Raw genomic sequence first — 16,613 nt, forward strand, 5'->3', positions numbered from 1 at the left:
CCATAATGAATCAGTGTTCAGCAGTAATAGCGACATCTTGCCACACGAGCTCCCGCCCATCCAAGGTGGTGTCTTTCACTCCTCATGGCTGTCAATGCTCTACGTATAAATAAATTAATTATTATCAATCTCCGTCAGCTGATCATCGAAAGACATTAAAACATTAAAATCCCACAAAACTATCTTTTTATATCAACAAGTATCTAGGTTTTCAGATTTTCATTATTTTCAACTAATTTTTCGATAAATTTGCAAAGAAACCATAAGTCGAGTTGGGTAGTAAACTATTATGAGTCATTTCATCCAGACAGAATGCTGGGATCAGCTTTTATCCAAGAGACCAACACTTCGACAAAGCCGAAGCGGAATTGAGCCCACGAATGTAGAAGGCGCAGCTTCCTTTTACTCCACGGATCTAACCGGAAATAAGCGAACCAGATTCAATGAACATAATGGGATATGGATGTACAATCCTTAGGGAAGGTAACATACCTTAAAAAGCCACACTAGATTATGATTGCACGTACATGAAAGGAGACTAAAATTGCATATATCTATGCTTGACATACTAGTAAAAAAAACCTAAACTTGCATGTATGCCACCATGAATAATCTCAGTTAATTATCGTTTGACTGCTATATGATCTTAGCACCAAGGTTCCGAATATGTATCGATCAACTATTATACGTAACATACCGACACATGATACTTTAAAATATACCAATATGTCACCCATACCAGTCCTCTATTGAATCGGTATATACCACCCGTACGGAGCGATATGATATTACAAACCATGCTAAGCGCCTATTAAAAACTCAATATGATTAAAAACTAAACTGTAGAATGTATGCACATCAAAATTTATACAGGCAAATATGCACGTCAGAAAAAAAAGATACCTTTACATACCTTTACATAACCCACCATCCTGCAGGACATCCTTCAGTCTCCCTGAAACAGAAAACATATATCAAATAAGAAGCAAAGGGAAAGAAATCCTCAGCCTATTTCTACACAGACGTTGCAAAGATACCTGACTGCACCAACATACCCTTTGGTGATGTCAACTCGTCTTGCAGAAAATATAAGCATGCTAAGAGAACCCATGACTTCCACGGGAAACGCAAGGAAACAAGGTATGGGGAAAAGAACACATATGGAGCATGACCGCATGCAGATCAAAAGAAACATACCAAGGAACCATGACCTTGGCGATGGCATTGGCAAAGAGAATCAAAATTGTTCAATGTGTATTTTCAACAGAATTAGGTGCCAGACTTGGACTTGCCCCACACTCTTCTATCAAATCCTCACTAGCTTCCAAGCCATTACAGTAAACAACAGCTAGATCAGAAACGGGATCAGATTTTTGAACCTTTACAGTGGGAGGACAATCAGAATCCTGTGCGATGCTGCTGTTTCCTGCTTTCATGTTATTAGCAGCATCAGCATCATCAACGGGTGGTTTCTCCAAGGAACAGTGATGATCAGCACAACCATGTGTTTTCTTATTATCAGAAGCTTCGGGAGGCTCCTTTTGCTTTTCTTCAGAATAGACAGGTGCCGACAAAGCGTGTTTCCCATTTACCCTTTCATTCTGCTTCTGATACAATGACATGGCTCTCTGCAGAACAGTCATAAAATGAGTTGAAGACAGTGATAAACTAATAAAACTCAAATGTTGAAGCATTACCATGGCACCAAGGCTCACCCTCGATCTCACATTTTAGTCCATTAGAGTGTGCATGTTGATTCAGATGTCAGTTGTCACAATTACATGCTTCAATATGCTTCCAAATAGGTGGTAATATACATATCTCGGTTGTGGGTGAAAATGGATTCAGTATTCAGTGAATATTGGAAAACTTAAGTCCTTATTTACTTTCATGAATTTGGATATTTATATAAATAAAAATTAAACTATGTAACTATATCTCTTTGACAGAGATACTGATAGCAATCAGATATCTGAAACTTTACAAATTTGAATTGGGTTTGAGACATTAAGTCAAACATTCATTGAAAATGGATTCAGTATTCAGTGAATATTGGAAAACTTAAGTCCTTATTTACTTTCATGAATTTGGATATTTATATAAATAAAAATTAAACTATGTAACTATATCTCTTTGATAGAGATACTGATAGCAATCAGATATCTGAAACTTTACAAATTTGAATTGGATTTGATACATTAAGTCAAACATTCAGTGCATAAACTAACAACTGGTTAGGTGGGAATAGGAAGATTTTCTGTTAAAAAATAGAAAAGAAACTATCAATAATCAAGTTTGTTTTCTGTGTCCATCAATAAATTTCATTGTGCGTACGGTGTAAAATTTATCAAAGACAAAGCTATACCTTAAAAATAACTTCTTTTGCAGTTGGAAAGAACGAGTTCAAAACAGAACCCATGCTCTTCTTCACTAGGATGTCATCTTTGTTACTCTGAAACAAGATGAGTAAATTAAAACTGATAAGTTAATAGTATGAGCAATAAAACAAATATATAAATACTTTTTTTTTAATCTTGAAAATATGTAAGAATTCAATACCTGGATAAACCTGTAAGCAGTCAAACTGCCAGCACAATTAACATCTGACATTCCCAATAGGGATGTGCACCTTTTGTACAAGTCTAAGCCTGCAAGATCAGGCGAGATATCTATTCTGGAAAGGTAGTTGGCTATCTTATCGCCTTGCATATTCAAAGGCTCAGGTGTTTTCTTGGATATGGCCTTCTGGGGGAACTCAACAGCACTTTTAGTAGCGAGTGTATCATTTGATGGCTTCGGCAAACATTTTAATTGGGCAAGTTCATCAGTAGGAGAATGTGTGGTAGATTCCTGTTCTTTCTTCGGTACAGGAGTGTCCATATTGTTACTATTTTCCCCCTTGCACGTCTCAGAACCTGTTTCCCAGCCCCTGCTGCCCATTAGCTGATTATTATCATCCCATTCTTGCCTCGCATAGATATGGAACTCATTATTGAACATAACATTGCTTCTGTCCCACATTTGCATATGAGGATGACATATTTGGTCAACTGGATTATGCCAACCAAATGGCTGGCCATGACCAGAAAACCTCTCAGCCATGTCATGCATGTGATAAGAAACTCCACCATGGGTCATATCCATGGAAGGTCTGATGCCAAATAAAGGCGGAGCTGAGAACTGGGACATGGGCGGAGGGAATCCAGCGGTAGGTGGACCATGATGTAAGGGCATAAAACCATTTGTAACTGGAGAAGGCCAAGATGGGGCACCTTTCCAGGCATTTCCATGTCCTCTTTCAAATCCAAGATCACCTATCCTTTTGTAACGACTATAGGATTTGTGATCACTACTCTGAGCTTTATTATCATCTTGATATGGGCCCAAAACTGAAGGACTGTCGATCTGGAGCCTCATGGGCGGTGGGGGGTGGAGGTGATTAGGTGAACGATCAGAAAGGTAACCACTTCGGTTAATAGATGATGAACCAACAGGAGTCGATTCCCTAGCACAAACATCAGTCTGAGCCATGTCATCTAGGATGGGCTTATCAAAAACCGACTCTCCTCTGTCTCCATATTTGGAACTACTACTCCTTTGTCCTATTTCAATATCAAGGCGCTGCCTGGTAGTTCTGTCATACTTTGAAGGAGATCTTTCTGAAAACCGTCGACCACTATTAGCTGATGAAGATCTTCCCTTTGAATGGTTCGGTGAAGCACGATGATCTGGTTTCAGAGTCTTATCAAACTTTGAAGCAGCACTTTCTACATCATCCTTCTGGGTTAGCTTTGCCGATCGAGTACCAGAACTTCTGTCACGAAGTCCTGAAGAAGTCAAACTATCTCCTTTAGATGCTCTAACAGGGCGCAGTCTCTCTTCAGGTGCTGATTCTCTATGTGCAGATTCTGCAACCTTCGAGACATCCCTGCAAAAACATAGATTAAATCATTCACTAAGGACACTAGACATTTGTAAAACAAACTACAAGGGGTCTAGCTTGACCCCTAAATAAAAAAAAAAAAGCCTGGCCATTTTCTGCCCCTTAAAACCTGAAAGGCCTAAGCAGGATAAGCTCATGTCAGTCTGAATTTAAGATCCATAAGGCTTACGCAGGATGAGCTCAGAACCAGATTATTCATCATCAACCACCAGGAAAATAACAAAAAGGGAAGTAATCAGAGTATATAAACAACAATAAGAAGCCATAATATCCCAAATTATTTGAACATGAATCCACTCCCACCAAACAGAACAATAAAAAACATGAGAAGTACATACAAAATAGAATATTTTGACAATCATAATCAGGTACTAAAGTTGCTTGTCTAGCCCAGTAGGAAATGAAGGTAGGTAACTATGGGTCACTACCATCAAACAGATCTTTTTAATGAAACACAAGATTCCAAAAAAATGCACATTGCTGATAGATCCTGTCAAACTAAAAGGCCAACACATTAAGCAACTTTCCAGCACATGCCTGGTTTTCTACATAGATACGGAAATCTCTTAACCGAAAATTCAAATTCATGTCCCCCAGATGCCTGGTTTTCTACATAGAAACAGAAATCTCTAAGCACGAAAAATTCCACAAGTTCCAAAAACTTGCAAACATGTTATCTTGATTATTCATATTAGTGGCACCAAATTGTTGCTTCAATAAACCATCTAGAAGAGAGGAGCCAAAGACAGAGACCGAACTGTCCAAGTGTCACCATGACTAGAAGGAAATAAGTCAGTGGAAAAAATGAATTACATTAAAAAAAAGTACCTGTTATGATCTTTAGCAGCATATGCGCTGGAGCTGGTGGAGGTTTTCAGTCGATTATATCTTGGACTTGAATCAGCCTTCTCAGCATGTTGACGCTCTGACCTAGGTTTATCATTACGAGAACCAGTCCTACTAGTGGATGCATTTTTATCAACAACTTCACGTCGCTCCTTTGCACCTCTTGGGTTCAGATTACCATGATCCTCTTTTTCATCAGAATACCTTTTCCTTCCCTTGCTATCTTTGGGCCTCGTGTCATGATCATCAACATAAGAATTCCCATCGTGATCAGTATCCTGAAGTTTACTTTTCTTATAATGACTCTCCGGATGTTTGTTTTCATCTCTAAGATGGCCTTTGTCAGATTTATCGTTCATGTGATCTTTTGATATGCACTCATCTTGGTACTTGTCATCGCGATGCTTACGATCCTTGTCATCTTCATCCCTATATTTACCTCTGTACTTCGCACCTGTATGCTTTTCATCTCTGTAGCTTCTATTTTTACTAAGATCATCTCTAGAAGATTGTTTTTTCTCATCGAAATCTCTACTCTCATCTAGCCATTTATCTTTATCTTCAGAGTCATCTCTCTTCATGTGTTTCTCAAGCCCCTTCTCTGCCTCAGCACTGTGCAACCTTTCTGTTGCCAGATAGATGGAAGATACAAGTTAATAATCAGAGTATCACCAACTAGTAGAAAGTACCAGTCAGCAAAAATATAATACATACTATAATCATAAAAGACAACACACTTATAGTAAATAATGTTGTTGTTTAGGACACAAATAGTGACATTGAAAAGATATAAGCAGACTTATTGTATCCAATATAATCATAAAAGACAACACACTTAGAACAACTACAAAAAAATTGCAAACACACCACCTACAATAGTGATAACACTTAATGGTAAAATAGCATATACTCTCGCCCAACTAAAAACTTACAAAATAGAGGTTACAGACACGATTAAGGGATCAACTTTATCATAAGTCTTTCAGATGACAATAAATTGATGAGGTGCCATGTACTGATATTATTAACAGCAATTTATCAGAAAATGTCAATAATAAAGTTAACTTCTCATGCAAACATGAGATCAACAATAGATACATTCATCACATAAATTGGAGTTAATGAAAAAGAGCAATGTAATAATTTTCCACTAGGCCGCGCCAGACTCAGAGATTGAAGAGGTATCATTGCCAGAGATTCTATGTTAAAATTATAAATTATGATCTAAATATTGCAAATAACTACAAAAGAAATCTAGTTACTTGAAAGTCAATATGATTCTATGATCTGTACAAATTGCAAGAGACAGAATCACACACATGAATAGAACAAAACTGAACTTTTCAAGGGGGATCAATGACAATCGTCAAGCTATTTGGGAATTAAGATGATGAGATGATATTAAAGTAGTTCATAAGTACCTAATATAACAAGAAATATAAAAACTTGTTAAAAGAATAAGTACACTGAGAGACTTTCAGGTCCAATATATGAAGACTCAAAGTGCAGACAGTTTCTACTTATGCTTCATTCAGATAAAGAATATGACATGAGCCCAATTTGTGTGATTTGCATAAGGGCACAAAACTGAATCCTTTAGAAATTTGTTTATGCTTTGCTTGGTAAATATGGATCCAACTGTGGAACACTATAGATTATCTAAAATGTCTTGAGTGCCGAAAGGTAATCCCTGAGACATTTCCATTAATATGATAAAAAAAAATGGAACTACCAGTCACCTATTACAGAGATCATGTCAAGCATTTTTTTTTAAAAAAAATCATGGAAAATCAAGTTTTCAAATCAAATTTTTATCACAAAATCCATGTAATTTTAAGCAATAGACACATATATTCCAATGTTCCGCAAAACAAATGTCAGGTCACAAATTGGAAAGAAAATTCATTTCGAAAAAGACATCAGCTACAAAAAGAACAGTGATAATAACCAGAACAGAGCATCAATATATTTGTAGGACTAAAAAAACCAAAAAAAATCATCTTAACCAAGGTGGCGTATCATACATCCAGTTAAGCCAATTGTCCACTGAACTAATTCTTCCCAGTTCCAACTATAATAAGCAAATTTACTTAATTCACATAATAAAATCCAATGCATCGTCTAAATAAGCCGATTAACATTAAATCAAGTTTCTTTTGACAGTATGAGGTGCAAAATGCCATGATATACACAAATAGGTTATCATTAAACTCCTTAACATCTGAACTGCAATAGCACCCTCCTGATAATGATAAAAATATACAAAGTCACATCAGTCAAGCCAAAACCAAAACCAAACTACAAACAGCCTTCTCGCCATCTTCCTAACCCATTTGAAACTAATTCCGGCTTTGATTATGTACTTCTGTCTCTCTAATCCAAAAGGCAAATTATTGAGTGCAAATAATCATCAGACCAACAGTGAATAATGAGTTAAAAATTCCACCACTCTTAACAATCGGCATCCATCCATCATAACTTGGTAAGATTCAAAGATACCTTTCTAAAATTAAGATCTCATCAAAGTCACTACAATTATTTCTTCCCAGCTAATTCCACTCAAACTTGCTTAAACTCCAAATTAAACAACTTAATCTCCTGGTCATCTGCTTTAATAAAGCAGTAGTATTTCAACTTTAATTTCTTCAAGAGGTCATTCGTGCAACAAAAATAGTAGGAAGAACTCTTGTGGAAGTTCCGTAATCCCAATGCAACCAGAATTACCATAGAACACATTTGTTCAAATTCCAAACTCTCACCCCTAAAACTCTCAGCAATCTCATTAAAATTTTTAAAACTCTTCTGAGTTTTTCTCCCGTCATAAAAACAAACTATTTTTTCTACATGTCACAATTTTCCAGTTATGCAATCAGATATAATCAATACCAACATCAAATGTTTCACATGATACAACACCAATATTCTCAAGCCCCTTTTCATGTATGTCAGTCCAACTCCTAAGACCTCATATCCTAAGCATGAAGTGGATCATCAAATTTTGTAAAAAAATCCATAAGGCAGCCACTGAAGAATACTTCGTATTCGAGTGTGCCTAAAATGTGCAACAAACCAACAACCTTAAAGTTAGAACAGTAAAATGACCTATATCCACTAAACAAAAATCATATCCATGAAACTAAGATGCACCATTCAACCAAAGCAAAGTTATGATTTGATCAAATTGAATTTCCCAAGACAAGATTTATTCCCTCTTCTTGAGAAGAAAGGTAATAAAGGTCATTAGGCCACAACAATGGTTGCTTAGCAAAAAATAATGTGTGAAGTTTTTTACTTGGTCAACTAGTTTATGCATAGAAATATAGGTGGTAAGCTTGATATTTTCAAATGATTCAATCTTTTGGTGGGTGGCTCTGGAACAAGATGAATGCCCCCTATAAGCATATTGTTTAACAATGGAAAAAAGGAATAGGTCAAATTATTAAAAAGGTTATGGGTTAACTTACCATTGATTTTTGTATGCTTCTTTTTTGCAATATCTTCTGTGTCTGCGACAGCCTGAGAACCAGGTTTAATGCCCCCCAAATCATCAGACTTGTGATGCCTGGAATCTTGGGCCTCCCTGTCCTTATCGGTGTCCCTTTCCTTTCCATCCTTATACTGAACAGTGCTCCCTCTCCGGCTTGAATCTTTATCAGACTTTCCCTTCACCGACTCATTCTTCCCACCACACTCATCCCTTTCATTCGAATCTTCATGCCTACTGCTTGACCTGCCCTTGGAATCAGCAGCCTTCGACCTAGAATACTTGTCCAACTCCACCGGCCCAAATTCCTCTGCTTTCGTCCTCTTGTGATCATTCTCTGCGCCACCATTCCATCGATCAGCAGCCATCACCTCCTCCTCCTCCCTTGATTTACGCTTCTTCTCCCCAGAGGTGTCCCCATTGCCAGTATCTACCAGCTCTTTAGCAGCATGCTCATGCGAGGACCTCCGTTTCTCCGACTGCGGATCCCTAGAAATCCTGGCTCCCAAGCTCGCAGCCAGTTCCTCTTCCGTGGTCCTCCTCTCCCGCGGGTTCTCATCCTCGTCGGAGTCGGACCGGTCCCTGGAGTGTTTGTGCGACCGGTGGGATCTGTGCCGTGAGCTCCGCGGCATCCTCGCGAAGCCCTAGAAACCCTAGTCCAATAAATGTCCGATCGAGCAGTGGGAATCCTCCGACGAGTCAGCAAAGCCCTTAAAGAAACACGTCTTCCTCACAACCACCGCGATCTCCACAACAAACCGTATCGATCAGAAGAAAAACCCCAAGGCGGCGGCCGCGAGAGAGCGTATCGACGGCCCCCGCGGTGGAGAGATTGCAGACGAAGAGAACAAAATCAGCTCCAAGAAAGGGGAGGAGATCGAAAGAGAAAGGAGGGAAGCAGAGCATGCGGTGGCGGCGCGGCGGTGGGGCAGCAGCGGAGACACGAGAGAGGAAAAGAAGAGGGAAGGGGAACTGGATGAAGAGAGGCGACCGGGTGCGTGACGAAGAGATGGGGTTCGAGGCGAAGCGGTCCGCCCCTTGGTTTCCTTTTATGACTGAACTACCCTTGTGCTCATACGAACTTACGTGCACCTATTGGCGGTAATATCCCCTTTTTATAGGACCAATTCAGTAATGTCGCATCATTATTTAGTTCCGGAAGAAACCCTTGCACTCTCGCATTATTCTATGACATAATTATCCTTGCACTTATGCGAATAGCCACTGTTTAACGGTGGTAAATGTAGAGTCAGTCTAGGGTTAATTTAGACATTTACTTACCGGGCCTTTTTCAACGAGTAGTAAAACTGGAAATAGCTAATACGTCTTCCTACCGTTTCGGACTTACTTGCTTTGTCTACCATAGTCTAACTGGATAAAGATGGTGGTCCCCCCGCTGGGACCCGTTCCGATACCTTCGCACTGCAACTTTGCATAAGAGTAACACGCCAACAATTCTGCCCACCTTATCTACCTGTAATCTAACTGAAGAAACGGAGTGGTCCCCCGTGGGACCCAACCAAAGACCTTCGGGCTGCCCCTCAAAGTTCAGACGGTGACGCCACTGATGGGTAAGCGATTATCTCTCTGTTTATATTGGAACTAATCATGGAAAGCTTATTGAACCCTAAAAGAAAACTGGGTTGGATACAATGATCCTACTTTGATTAACTTCAATATATTTTTGTAGAATGAGTAATGTTATTCATTATTTCATCATGAATGAGCTTACAAATTCATAAAAGTAATTTTAATTTTAAATAAGCAAAGTATAATTTTCCTATTGCATTAGGAATAATGTCACAGCAGTTTTAATATATTAGGACTACTGTAAACCCCTGAACAATATTTTTTATTAAATCAGGAATATAACCATTTGAAAACATAATTATATTTTAAAAAATAATTATATTCTAATTGGGAAATATAGTTTCTATATTCATATAGCTTCTTTAGTTTAGGTGATTATGGAAAATTGAACCTCACAAACATTTCTTAAATACAACAACAAGTTGTTTAGTAAATAAAATATAAAAAAAATATTATTGATGAAATATCGATCTATTTTCACATGCTTTGTTCTATCATATAATCCGAGTTGTGGGTAATAATTTATTCGACAACAACATAGGATTACTTGCTCTGATTTTAATCAAATTAGTTCACATATTCGTAATGTCATGATTCTAAATTCAGCTTATTGGGCGACTATTAACTGTTTCTCACTCTTACAAGTCAATAGGTTTCCTCCAATGGATGTCCAATAGCTGAAAATTTGATCTTCTGTATAGTCTGCGTAGGTTTCTATGCTTAGATGAGATTTCAAAGATGATTGCATGAATTGACTCGCCGAAGTTTTTCTACCTTGTTTTCGAACATATAGGTGAAGCGTTGAGGTATTTTAAGTAATCTACGTCTAGATGAGATTTCACAGATGAGTACATGAATCGACTTAGGATATACTAATTGCAAATGATATGTTATGTTTAGCCATAGCATCATCTTTTATACGAGTGAGTCAAAGTCAACTGAGATTCTTTTTCGAATCTGTCTCGAGATAGGGTAGTATTGGATGAATAAAACACCACAATCGAAATCTTGTAAATTGCATAGGAGACGTGTGAAAAGATTCCTCTACTATTTAGATTTGTTTTAGGATTCAATTCAATATAGAGACATAAAAATATTAGAGTGAATTAGATATATGATATATATATATATATATATATATATATATATATATATATAATCGTTGAATTCTATGTCATTATCACTGTTGTGGACGATTATGCATTCAGGTATATACGTCATTTTGATTGAATGGATCGAGATGTTGATCAAGAAAAGATGACATATCGGATAATATGTCCATCTAGTTTAACATAGATCGAAAGATGATGTGTAATGATCTCCCTAATCAACTCGGTTTATAGTTTCAGGCATGTTGATTATTTTAATTATTATTTCAGCAAGTTGCTTCTCTTTAGCTTATCATTCTTCCATGTTCAAGTAAAATGAATACTTATTTTTGCTAGAAAATCAAGATCCCTTTTTTCAACGTAGAAAATCAAGATCTTTAGCTTATCATCCGAGAAGACTCGGATGATATTGAATTTTGCTACAAAAGTAAAAAAGATGCTCCTTAGTAAAAAGAAAAAAGATCTCCCCGAGATTCCCTTGTTTTTCTTCTCTTGTGGTATGTCTATGAACTCTCATGTTTGTTTCTTCTCGAGTGTATATGTTTTATGCGATTATGAGAGGTTTAATGAGGAGATTTAATGTTTTATGTGATTATAAGAAGTTGAATGAGAAGATTTAATGCTATAACTATCTTAATATATTAAGAATACAACTGCACTCAACTATTTTATTTATGAATTATTTAGGAATATAACTAACTACATAACAATATAATTATATTATAATTAGGAAAGAAATACAACTTCCATATAGATATACTTTCTATATTCTTAGGTGATTCCCCAACACTTTTGTTTTTGTTTTAGAGTGCTAAATGATGGATATATGTGAATATATATAATTTCAACCCACAAATCACTTCAACTTAAACATGACAGGGTAAATAATTTCAGCCAGAACAGTCTAATTCTTCTTAACTCAATTATTTTGTGGGCTAAACCAGGAATTTAGTCTAATTTGCTAAAGCCAAAATGCGAGCTATAGATACCTGGCAACAATTCTACACAAACAAACAATAATATAAACTCTAATCAGGTGAAGTCAAATGATGATCACACTTTTGTATGACATAGAGAGTGTGGTTGATGTGAAATTGACCATCACAAAAGTTATGCATCACAAAAGTTACCTTCAAAAAGCTGAGAAAGGAAAGATATTTGAATTTTTCCAACAAAGTTCTTGATATTGATGAATTGGAAAACTTTCTGGCCATGAAAAGGTGCTGTGCTGTTTGATTCAAAAAACCAGGATGATATCATAAGCACACAGTTCTGTGAACCTACTGCATATCTTCCTGATAGTACATTCTTGCGCCATGTAATGACAGAAAACTAGTATTCTGGAAAAAGAGACATAGCACTGTACACCATTTGGCACATGACAACATGGAATAATCAACCTTGTTTCATTCTGGATCTGGATTCTGCACAGCTAAATTAATCTTTCCAACCATCTTTGTTTAATCTCCTTGAAGCAAGACCTTTAGATGATGGAGTTGAAACAAGTTGTGGAGTTTTTGGTGCTTCATCATCCCAATCATCTCCCCAACTGTTATCCCAGCCGTCAGCCTCATCGGTTTCCTTGCTTCCTCCTGTTGAAACGGGCAGCACCATATCGACCTTCTGGTAGCTGGGAATACTTTTGCCATATGTCCGCCATAATCTGATGCATAACCAAGCAGCAGCGACCAAAACAACTACACCGAGAAACAAGCTGATGGATAAAGTTCGAGCAAGAAAACTGAGGTATCTGGATGTTTCGCCCCTGACAGATGTTGGGATCATATTCCGCAAATTGAGGCTGCAATTACCATCGTCTGCGTTCAAAATAATTGTCGTGTCATTTGCGCCATCCTTGACAAAAACCTTCACCTGCATTATTGAAATTGGAGAGGGAACTGAGAGAATCTCAAGATAAAAGCAAGATCCTCAAATTTGAGATGGTTTGTTCAACAAAGGTCTGTATGTTGATTAAGGGATATGCAAGATCAACTTCAACAAGTACATGCTTCAAATATTACCGTCAATCGTATCCTTTGATTAATTGCATGCCCCGACATGGATTAAATTTCCAGAGACATACACAGCAAATTTGAAGGATGGCTCATGAACCACACTGTGTTTGGACAAATAATTTGAGTCAATGAGGTTCTCTATTAGGCCAAAAATCTGTAAGTTTCACATAAAAAGCTCCATGATAGTGAAGGTGGCATATGACTCACTTTTTCTAACTTAGAAAATCTCGTCAAATGAGGTTTTGTGTTATTATAAATACCTGGTCATGCGAGAAATTTGCTTCTAGGGTTGTGTTGAACAATCTACTCAAAGGCATAGAGAGCAGGCATGTAACTGAAATGAGAATTTTGTTCTCATAAATATCATAATTATCTGGCCATGCAAGAAAATTTATTCTTGATAGTTGTGTTAAACAATTTACTGAATAAATGGCAGAGAAAGCAGGCATGTGAGATAGCTGATACACTGTAACCATAAACAAGCATTATATCATTGTGCATGAAAACGCATTCACATGCTGATATTTGTTTCAGAAGCACATAAAACACAAGAGGATAAAATACATACCTCCTCATTTCGCTTTGCTTGAAGCTTAACTGAAGTTCTTTCCAGGTTGACAAAATCAGGAGCAACTATTTTAACATCAAGGGCTTTTGTCCCTCTATTCTCTATCAGAAGTGAAAGATATAGAGAATCTGGTAAAGAGAAAACAAAAGTAGGTAAAAGAGGGAACAAGACAAGCAATACAAAAGCTTTAACTTGCAATGACACTGCCCATGTCATGATGAGCAGTTTATTCCCATAATTAAAAAGTAATGGCTATTAAATCAAGTACATCATATATGAATCGCTATAATACAATTTCCAGTTTCTTTTCTTCCCTCCCAAATTCACTACAGTTTATTTGTCTTTGCAAGTTTTTTAATTCAGAGGGTGCAGTATTCTTTGTCAGATAATTTCAGGTCAATAAGCCATTTGCTTGAACACTGCATGATATAATGTTGTTTATTTCAACTCTCTTGAGCATAATGTGAAGAAGACACGCGTAGATATCATACACAGGTGCCTTGCTTTGATTTTAACAAGCAGAACATCAAAAAGTTCAGTTCGACTGGCACAGAAAAGCATGCCAATGCATGGACAGTTTCGAGATAATTCAAAAATACTAGAAACCATTGGATAACTAACAGAAGTAAACACTGATTTCAATCTCATAGTAAAGTCAAGAAAATATCATGGGCAAAATAACAATGAATAATTCTCAAGAGTCATCGAAAGTTAGGTACTCGCTCGCCATATGTAAAAGATTAGTGTGATATATCAATTGTCAATATCTATATAAAGTGAACTGTAATACTTCCTACCTTTACCAGGTACTCTCAGGCAAGCAACAAACTTGTTCTTCTCGTCAATGCATCTATTGGATGGATCACAGCCTTCCACAGGGGAATCCTCCAGGGGTGGCGTCTTGGGATTTGATCCACTCTCCAAACTCTGGTTTCCATTGGCATCCTTTATTTTTGGCACCTCCAATGGCTTATCTCTCGTCTCATTTGAACTCCCCTTTGTGTCCGTATCATGAGGTTTCTTGGTTTCATGTAAGGGTCGTTTGCCCAATTCAGCACTCTTCCTCTCTTCACCAGCATTGTTTAACCGAGGACGACCTGCCTTAGTTGTGACAGAATTTGCAACTGGGATGTTGGTACCAGTCGCGTTTGTGTCGACCTGAGTTCAGTGATTCTGGGCATTAGACACACCAAACATCATAACTTACAAATACATAACACAGATCCAGCCCGTGCCGAATACGTATCTACAAACAAGTAAGATGAAGCATCAATAGTTCATCAGAAATTAGTTCTCCGTAAAAACTTAATTTTTTGAGAAGATCATGAAACCACACTGCGTTAGCGTCTAGTATTGACCATATCGGGTGCATAAAAGACATGAAAAAACATGCAAGAAAGACAAATCCCCTCAATAAGCGATGATGGATGAAAGCATATTTAGAGCAGCCAATACATCATAAAAAGGAATGTACCTTTCAGTGTAGCACGAAGGATCAAGAAAAATTGAACGATACCGTGAAGAGAAAAGTGCTCAAAATCGATTTTTTCCCTTCGTAAGAACAAAGCGAGACAAGAAGAAGGGGCCAGACTCCGACACCTGTTGCTCATCTCGCATTGCCATACGCTTAACATCTAAAACCCAGAGAACAGCTCAAATCGCGATCTTACCGACCTCTACTGCGGCCGCGCATCGATCCACGCCACGGAGGACCACGGAGAGAAGAGCGACGAGAAGAATACAAGCCCCCTTCTTCATCGCGTCCTCGCTTCTCGGGAAAAGGGGGCGACAAGCAACCACCTTTTCCCCTCCAAATCGGAACCCTAATTATCCAGATCGTTTGCCGAAGCAAGAAATCAAGACGTGAAGAGAAGAAGGATTGATCTTCTCTTCGGAATGCGCTATTCTTTCCCGGAGAGGGGACCGAATTGAGCTGCGTCCACCGTAAGTAGCGGGTTGATTCCCCACCCTCCCCCTTTGTCGGCTTGTGCGTACGAGAGAGAGAGAGTATGTGTGGAATGGACGTTGAATAATAGCAACGGAAGAGGACTTCGTTAGAGGAAAGGCCGCTTAAAGATTTGACGTGCTTTTACGTAATTATCCTTTAAGATGATTTTAGTGTACATATATAATTCGACAGTACATTAAAAAAATTTATATATTATATTTTATGTTACGATCGAGTCGGCACCAAGAGGGGGTCAATTAATACAGTAAATAAAATTATGTAAGGCCTACATCCACTCCTGATTCCTTTTCCGTCGAGGTCACCAGCATCCACTAACGGTCTTCCTTCAATGGCCAAAGACCAATCATCTTCTTATAACTCTATTCTTCTTTTGATAGTTGAGGATAATATTGATGAATGAGTGTATCATGGCCGATGTATCAGCACGGCTTAGTCCGTAGGTCGATGTCGGGTGTTCATGATCGGTTAGGTGAGACGCCGAGGCTGATTACGTCCGCAAGTCGAGATGTCGACGTCGTCTGAGAGGAAGCGCCTCTCGGTCGGAACACGAGCGTCGTCTTCGGGGAGGGCGTCTCTCGGTCGGGGTAGTCGCACTTCCGGGGGCGACAGCACTCCTGCACAGAAGGCCCTCGTCAGGAAGTTCCCGACTTTGGCCCATTGATGATTAAGTTAGTGATTGAATTCTTCCTCTTTTTTTCTCTCCCCTGGTCGGATGCCGATCAAGGGCTTTTATACTATTGTGCAAGGATCGGCTGTACACAGGTTTGGCGAGACGGTCGTTCCCTGAGTGGCAAAGTGGTACCTTTGTGCGGTCGTCGTCCTGGAATGCACGGAATGGCGCCATGCGGCACCCTCCCGAGCTTTCCGAGACGGGATGTACCAAGAGGTGCCTCGATATGGATCCTGTCTTGGTGCGTAGAAATACTCCTCGTGCTAACTTAGCATAGGCGTGATGCGACGTTGGTTGTGACGTGACTAGGGCCTAAAATATGCCTTATCAGATAGAACTTTTACACCCTCACTTATTCTTCCCTAAACAAAATTCTAAACTTAGAGCTAGAGGAAGAAAACTCTCAAGATTACAATAGT

General features: G+C 38.3%; 2 protein-coding genes across 3 annotated transcripts; both read right to left on the reverse strand.

Annotated features, from left to right (window-relative positions):
• Nucleotides 1-1,182: 1,182 nt before the first annotated feature.
• On the reverse strand, nt 1,183-9,288 carry LOC135583446 (DEK domain-containing chromatin-associated protein 4-like). 2 transcript variants are annotated; one of them, XM_065137029.1, is made up of 5 exons: nt 8,254-9,288; nt 4,772-5,414; nt 2,560-3,928; nt 2,366-2,452; nt 1,183-1,628 (listed from the first exon to the last, which is right to left on the reverse strand). In XM_065137029.1, exons 1-5 carry the CDS (start codon nt 8,903-8,905, stop codon nt 1,248-1,250), a joined length of 3,132 nt encoding a protein of 1,043 aa, XP_064993101.1. In that variant the 5' UTR covers nt 8,906-9,288; the 3' UTR covers nt 1,183-1,247. The 2 variants fall into 2 exon arrangements, with proteins under 2 accessions (XP_064993101.1, XP_064993102.1); XM_065137030.1 differs by lacking the exon at nt 1,183-1,628 and having other exon boundaries at nt 2,366-2,477.
• A 2,825-nt stretch (nt 9,289-12,113) lies between these two features.
• LOC135628588 (uncharacterized) lies at nt 12,114-15,559 on the reverse strand. The gene is made up of 4 exons (XM_065135333.1): nt 15,230-15,559; nt 14,353-14,713; nt 13,556-13,683; nt 12,114-12,844 (listed from the first exon to the last, which is right to left on the reverse strand). The coding sequence occupies exons 1-4, from the start codon at nt 15,311-15,313 to the stop codon at nt 12,410-12,412; spliced, it is 1,008 nt and encodes a 335-aa protein (XP_064991405.1). The 5' UTR covers nt 15,314-15,559; the 3' UTR covers nt 12,114-12,409.
• Nucleotides 15,560-16,613: the final 1,054 nt, after the last annotated feature.

The sequence above is a fragment of the Musa acuminata genome, chromosome BXJ3-1, assembly GCF_036884655.1.
Source record: "Musa acuminata AAA Group cultivar baxijiao chromosome BXJ3-1, Cavendish_Baxijiao_AAA, whole genome shotgun sequence".
NCBI classification, from domain to species: Eukaryota; Viridiplantae; Streptophyta; class Magnoliopsida; order Zingiberales; family Musaceae; genus Musa; species Musa acuminata.

Bases quoted from the DNA above. Each gene is read 5' to 3' on its own strand.
- LOC135583446 (XM_065137029.1), bottom strand. From the start codon at position 8,905: ATGCCGCGGAGCTCACGGCACAGATCCCACCGGTCGCACAAACACTCC. The intron at 3,929-4,771 runs GTACTTTTTTTT...ATGTTTTTGCAG, and splicing joins GCTGCTAAAGATCATAACAG to GGATGTCTCGAAGGTTGCAG. The intron at 1,629-2,365 runs GTATAGCTTTGT...ACTGTTCTGCAG, and splicing joins CAAAAGAAGTTATTTTTAAG to AGAGCCATGTCATTGTATCA.
- LOC135628588 (XM_065135333.1), bottom strand. From the start codon at position 15,313: ATGAAGAAGGGGGCTTGTATTCTTCTCGTCGCTCTTCTCTCCGTGGTC. The intron at 13,684-14,352 runs GTAGGAAGTATT...TCTCTTTACCAG, and splicing joins CCTGAGAGTACCTGGTAAAG to ATTCTCTATATCTTTCACTT. The intron at 12,845-13,555 runs GTATGTATTTTA...TCAATAATGCAG, and splicing joins AAGCAAAGCGAAATGAGGAG to GTGAAGGTTTTTGTCAAGGA.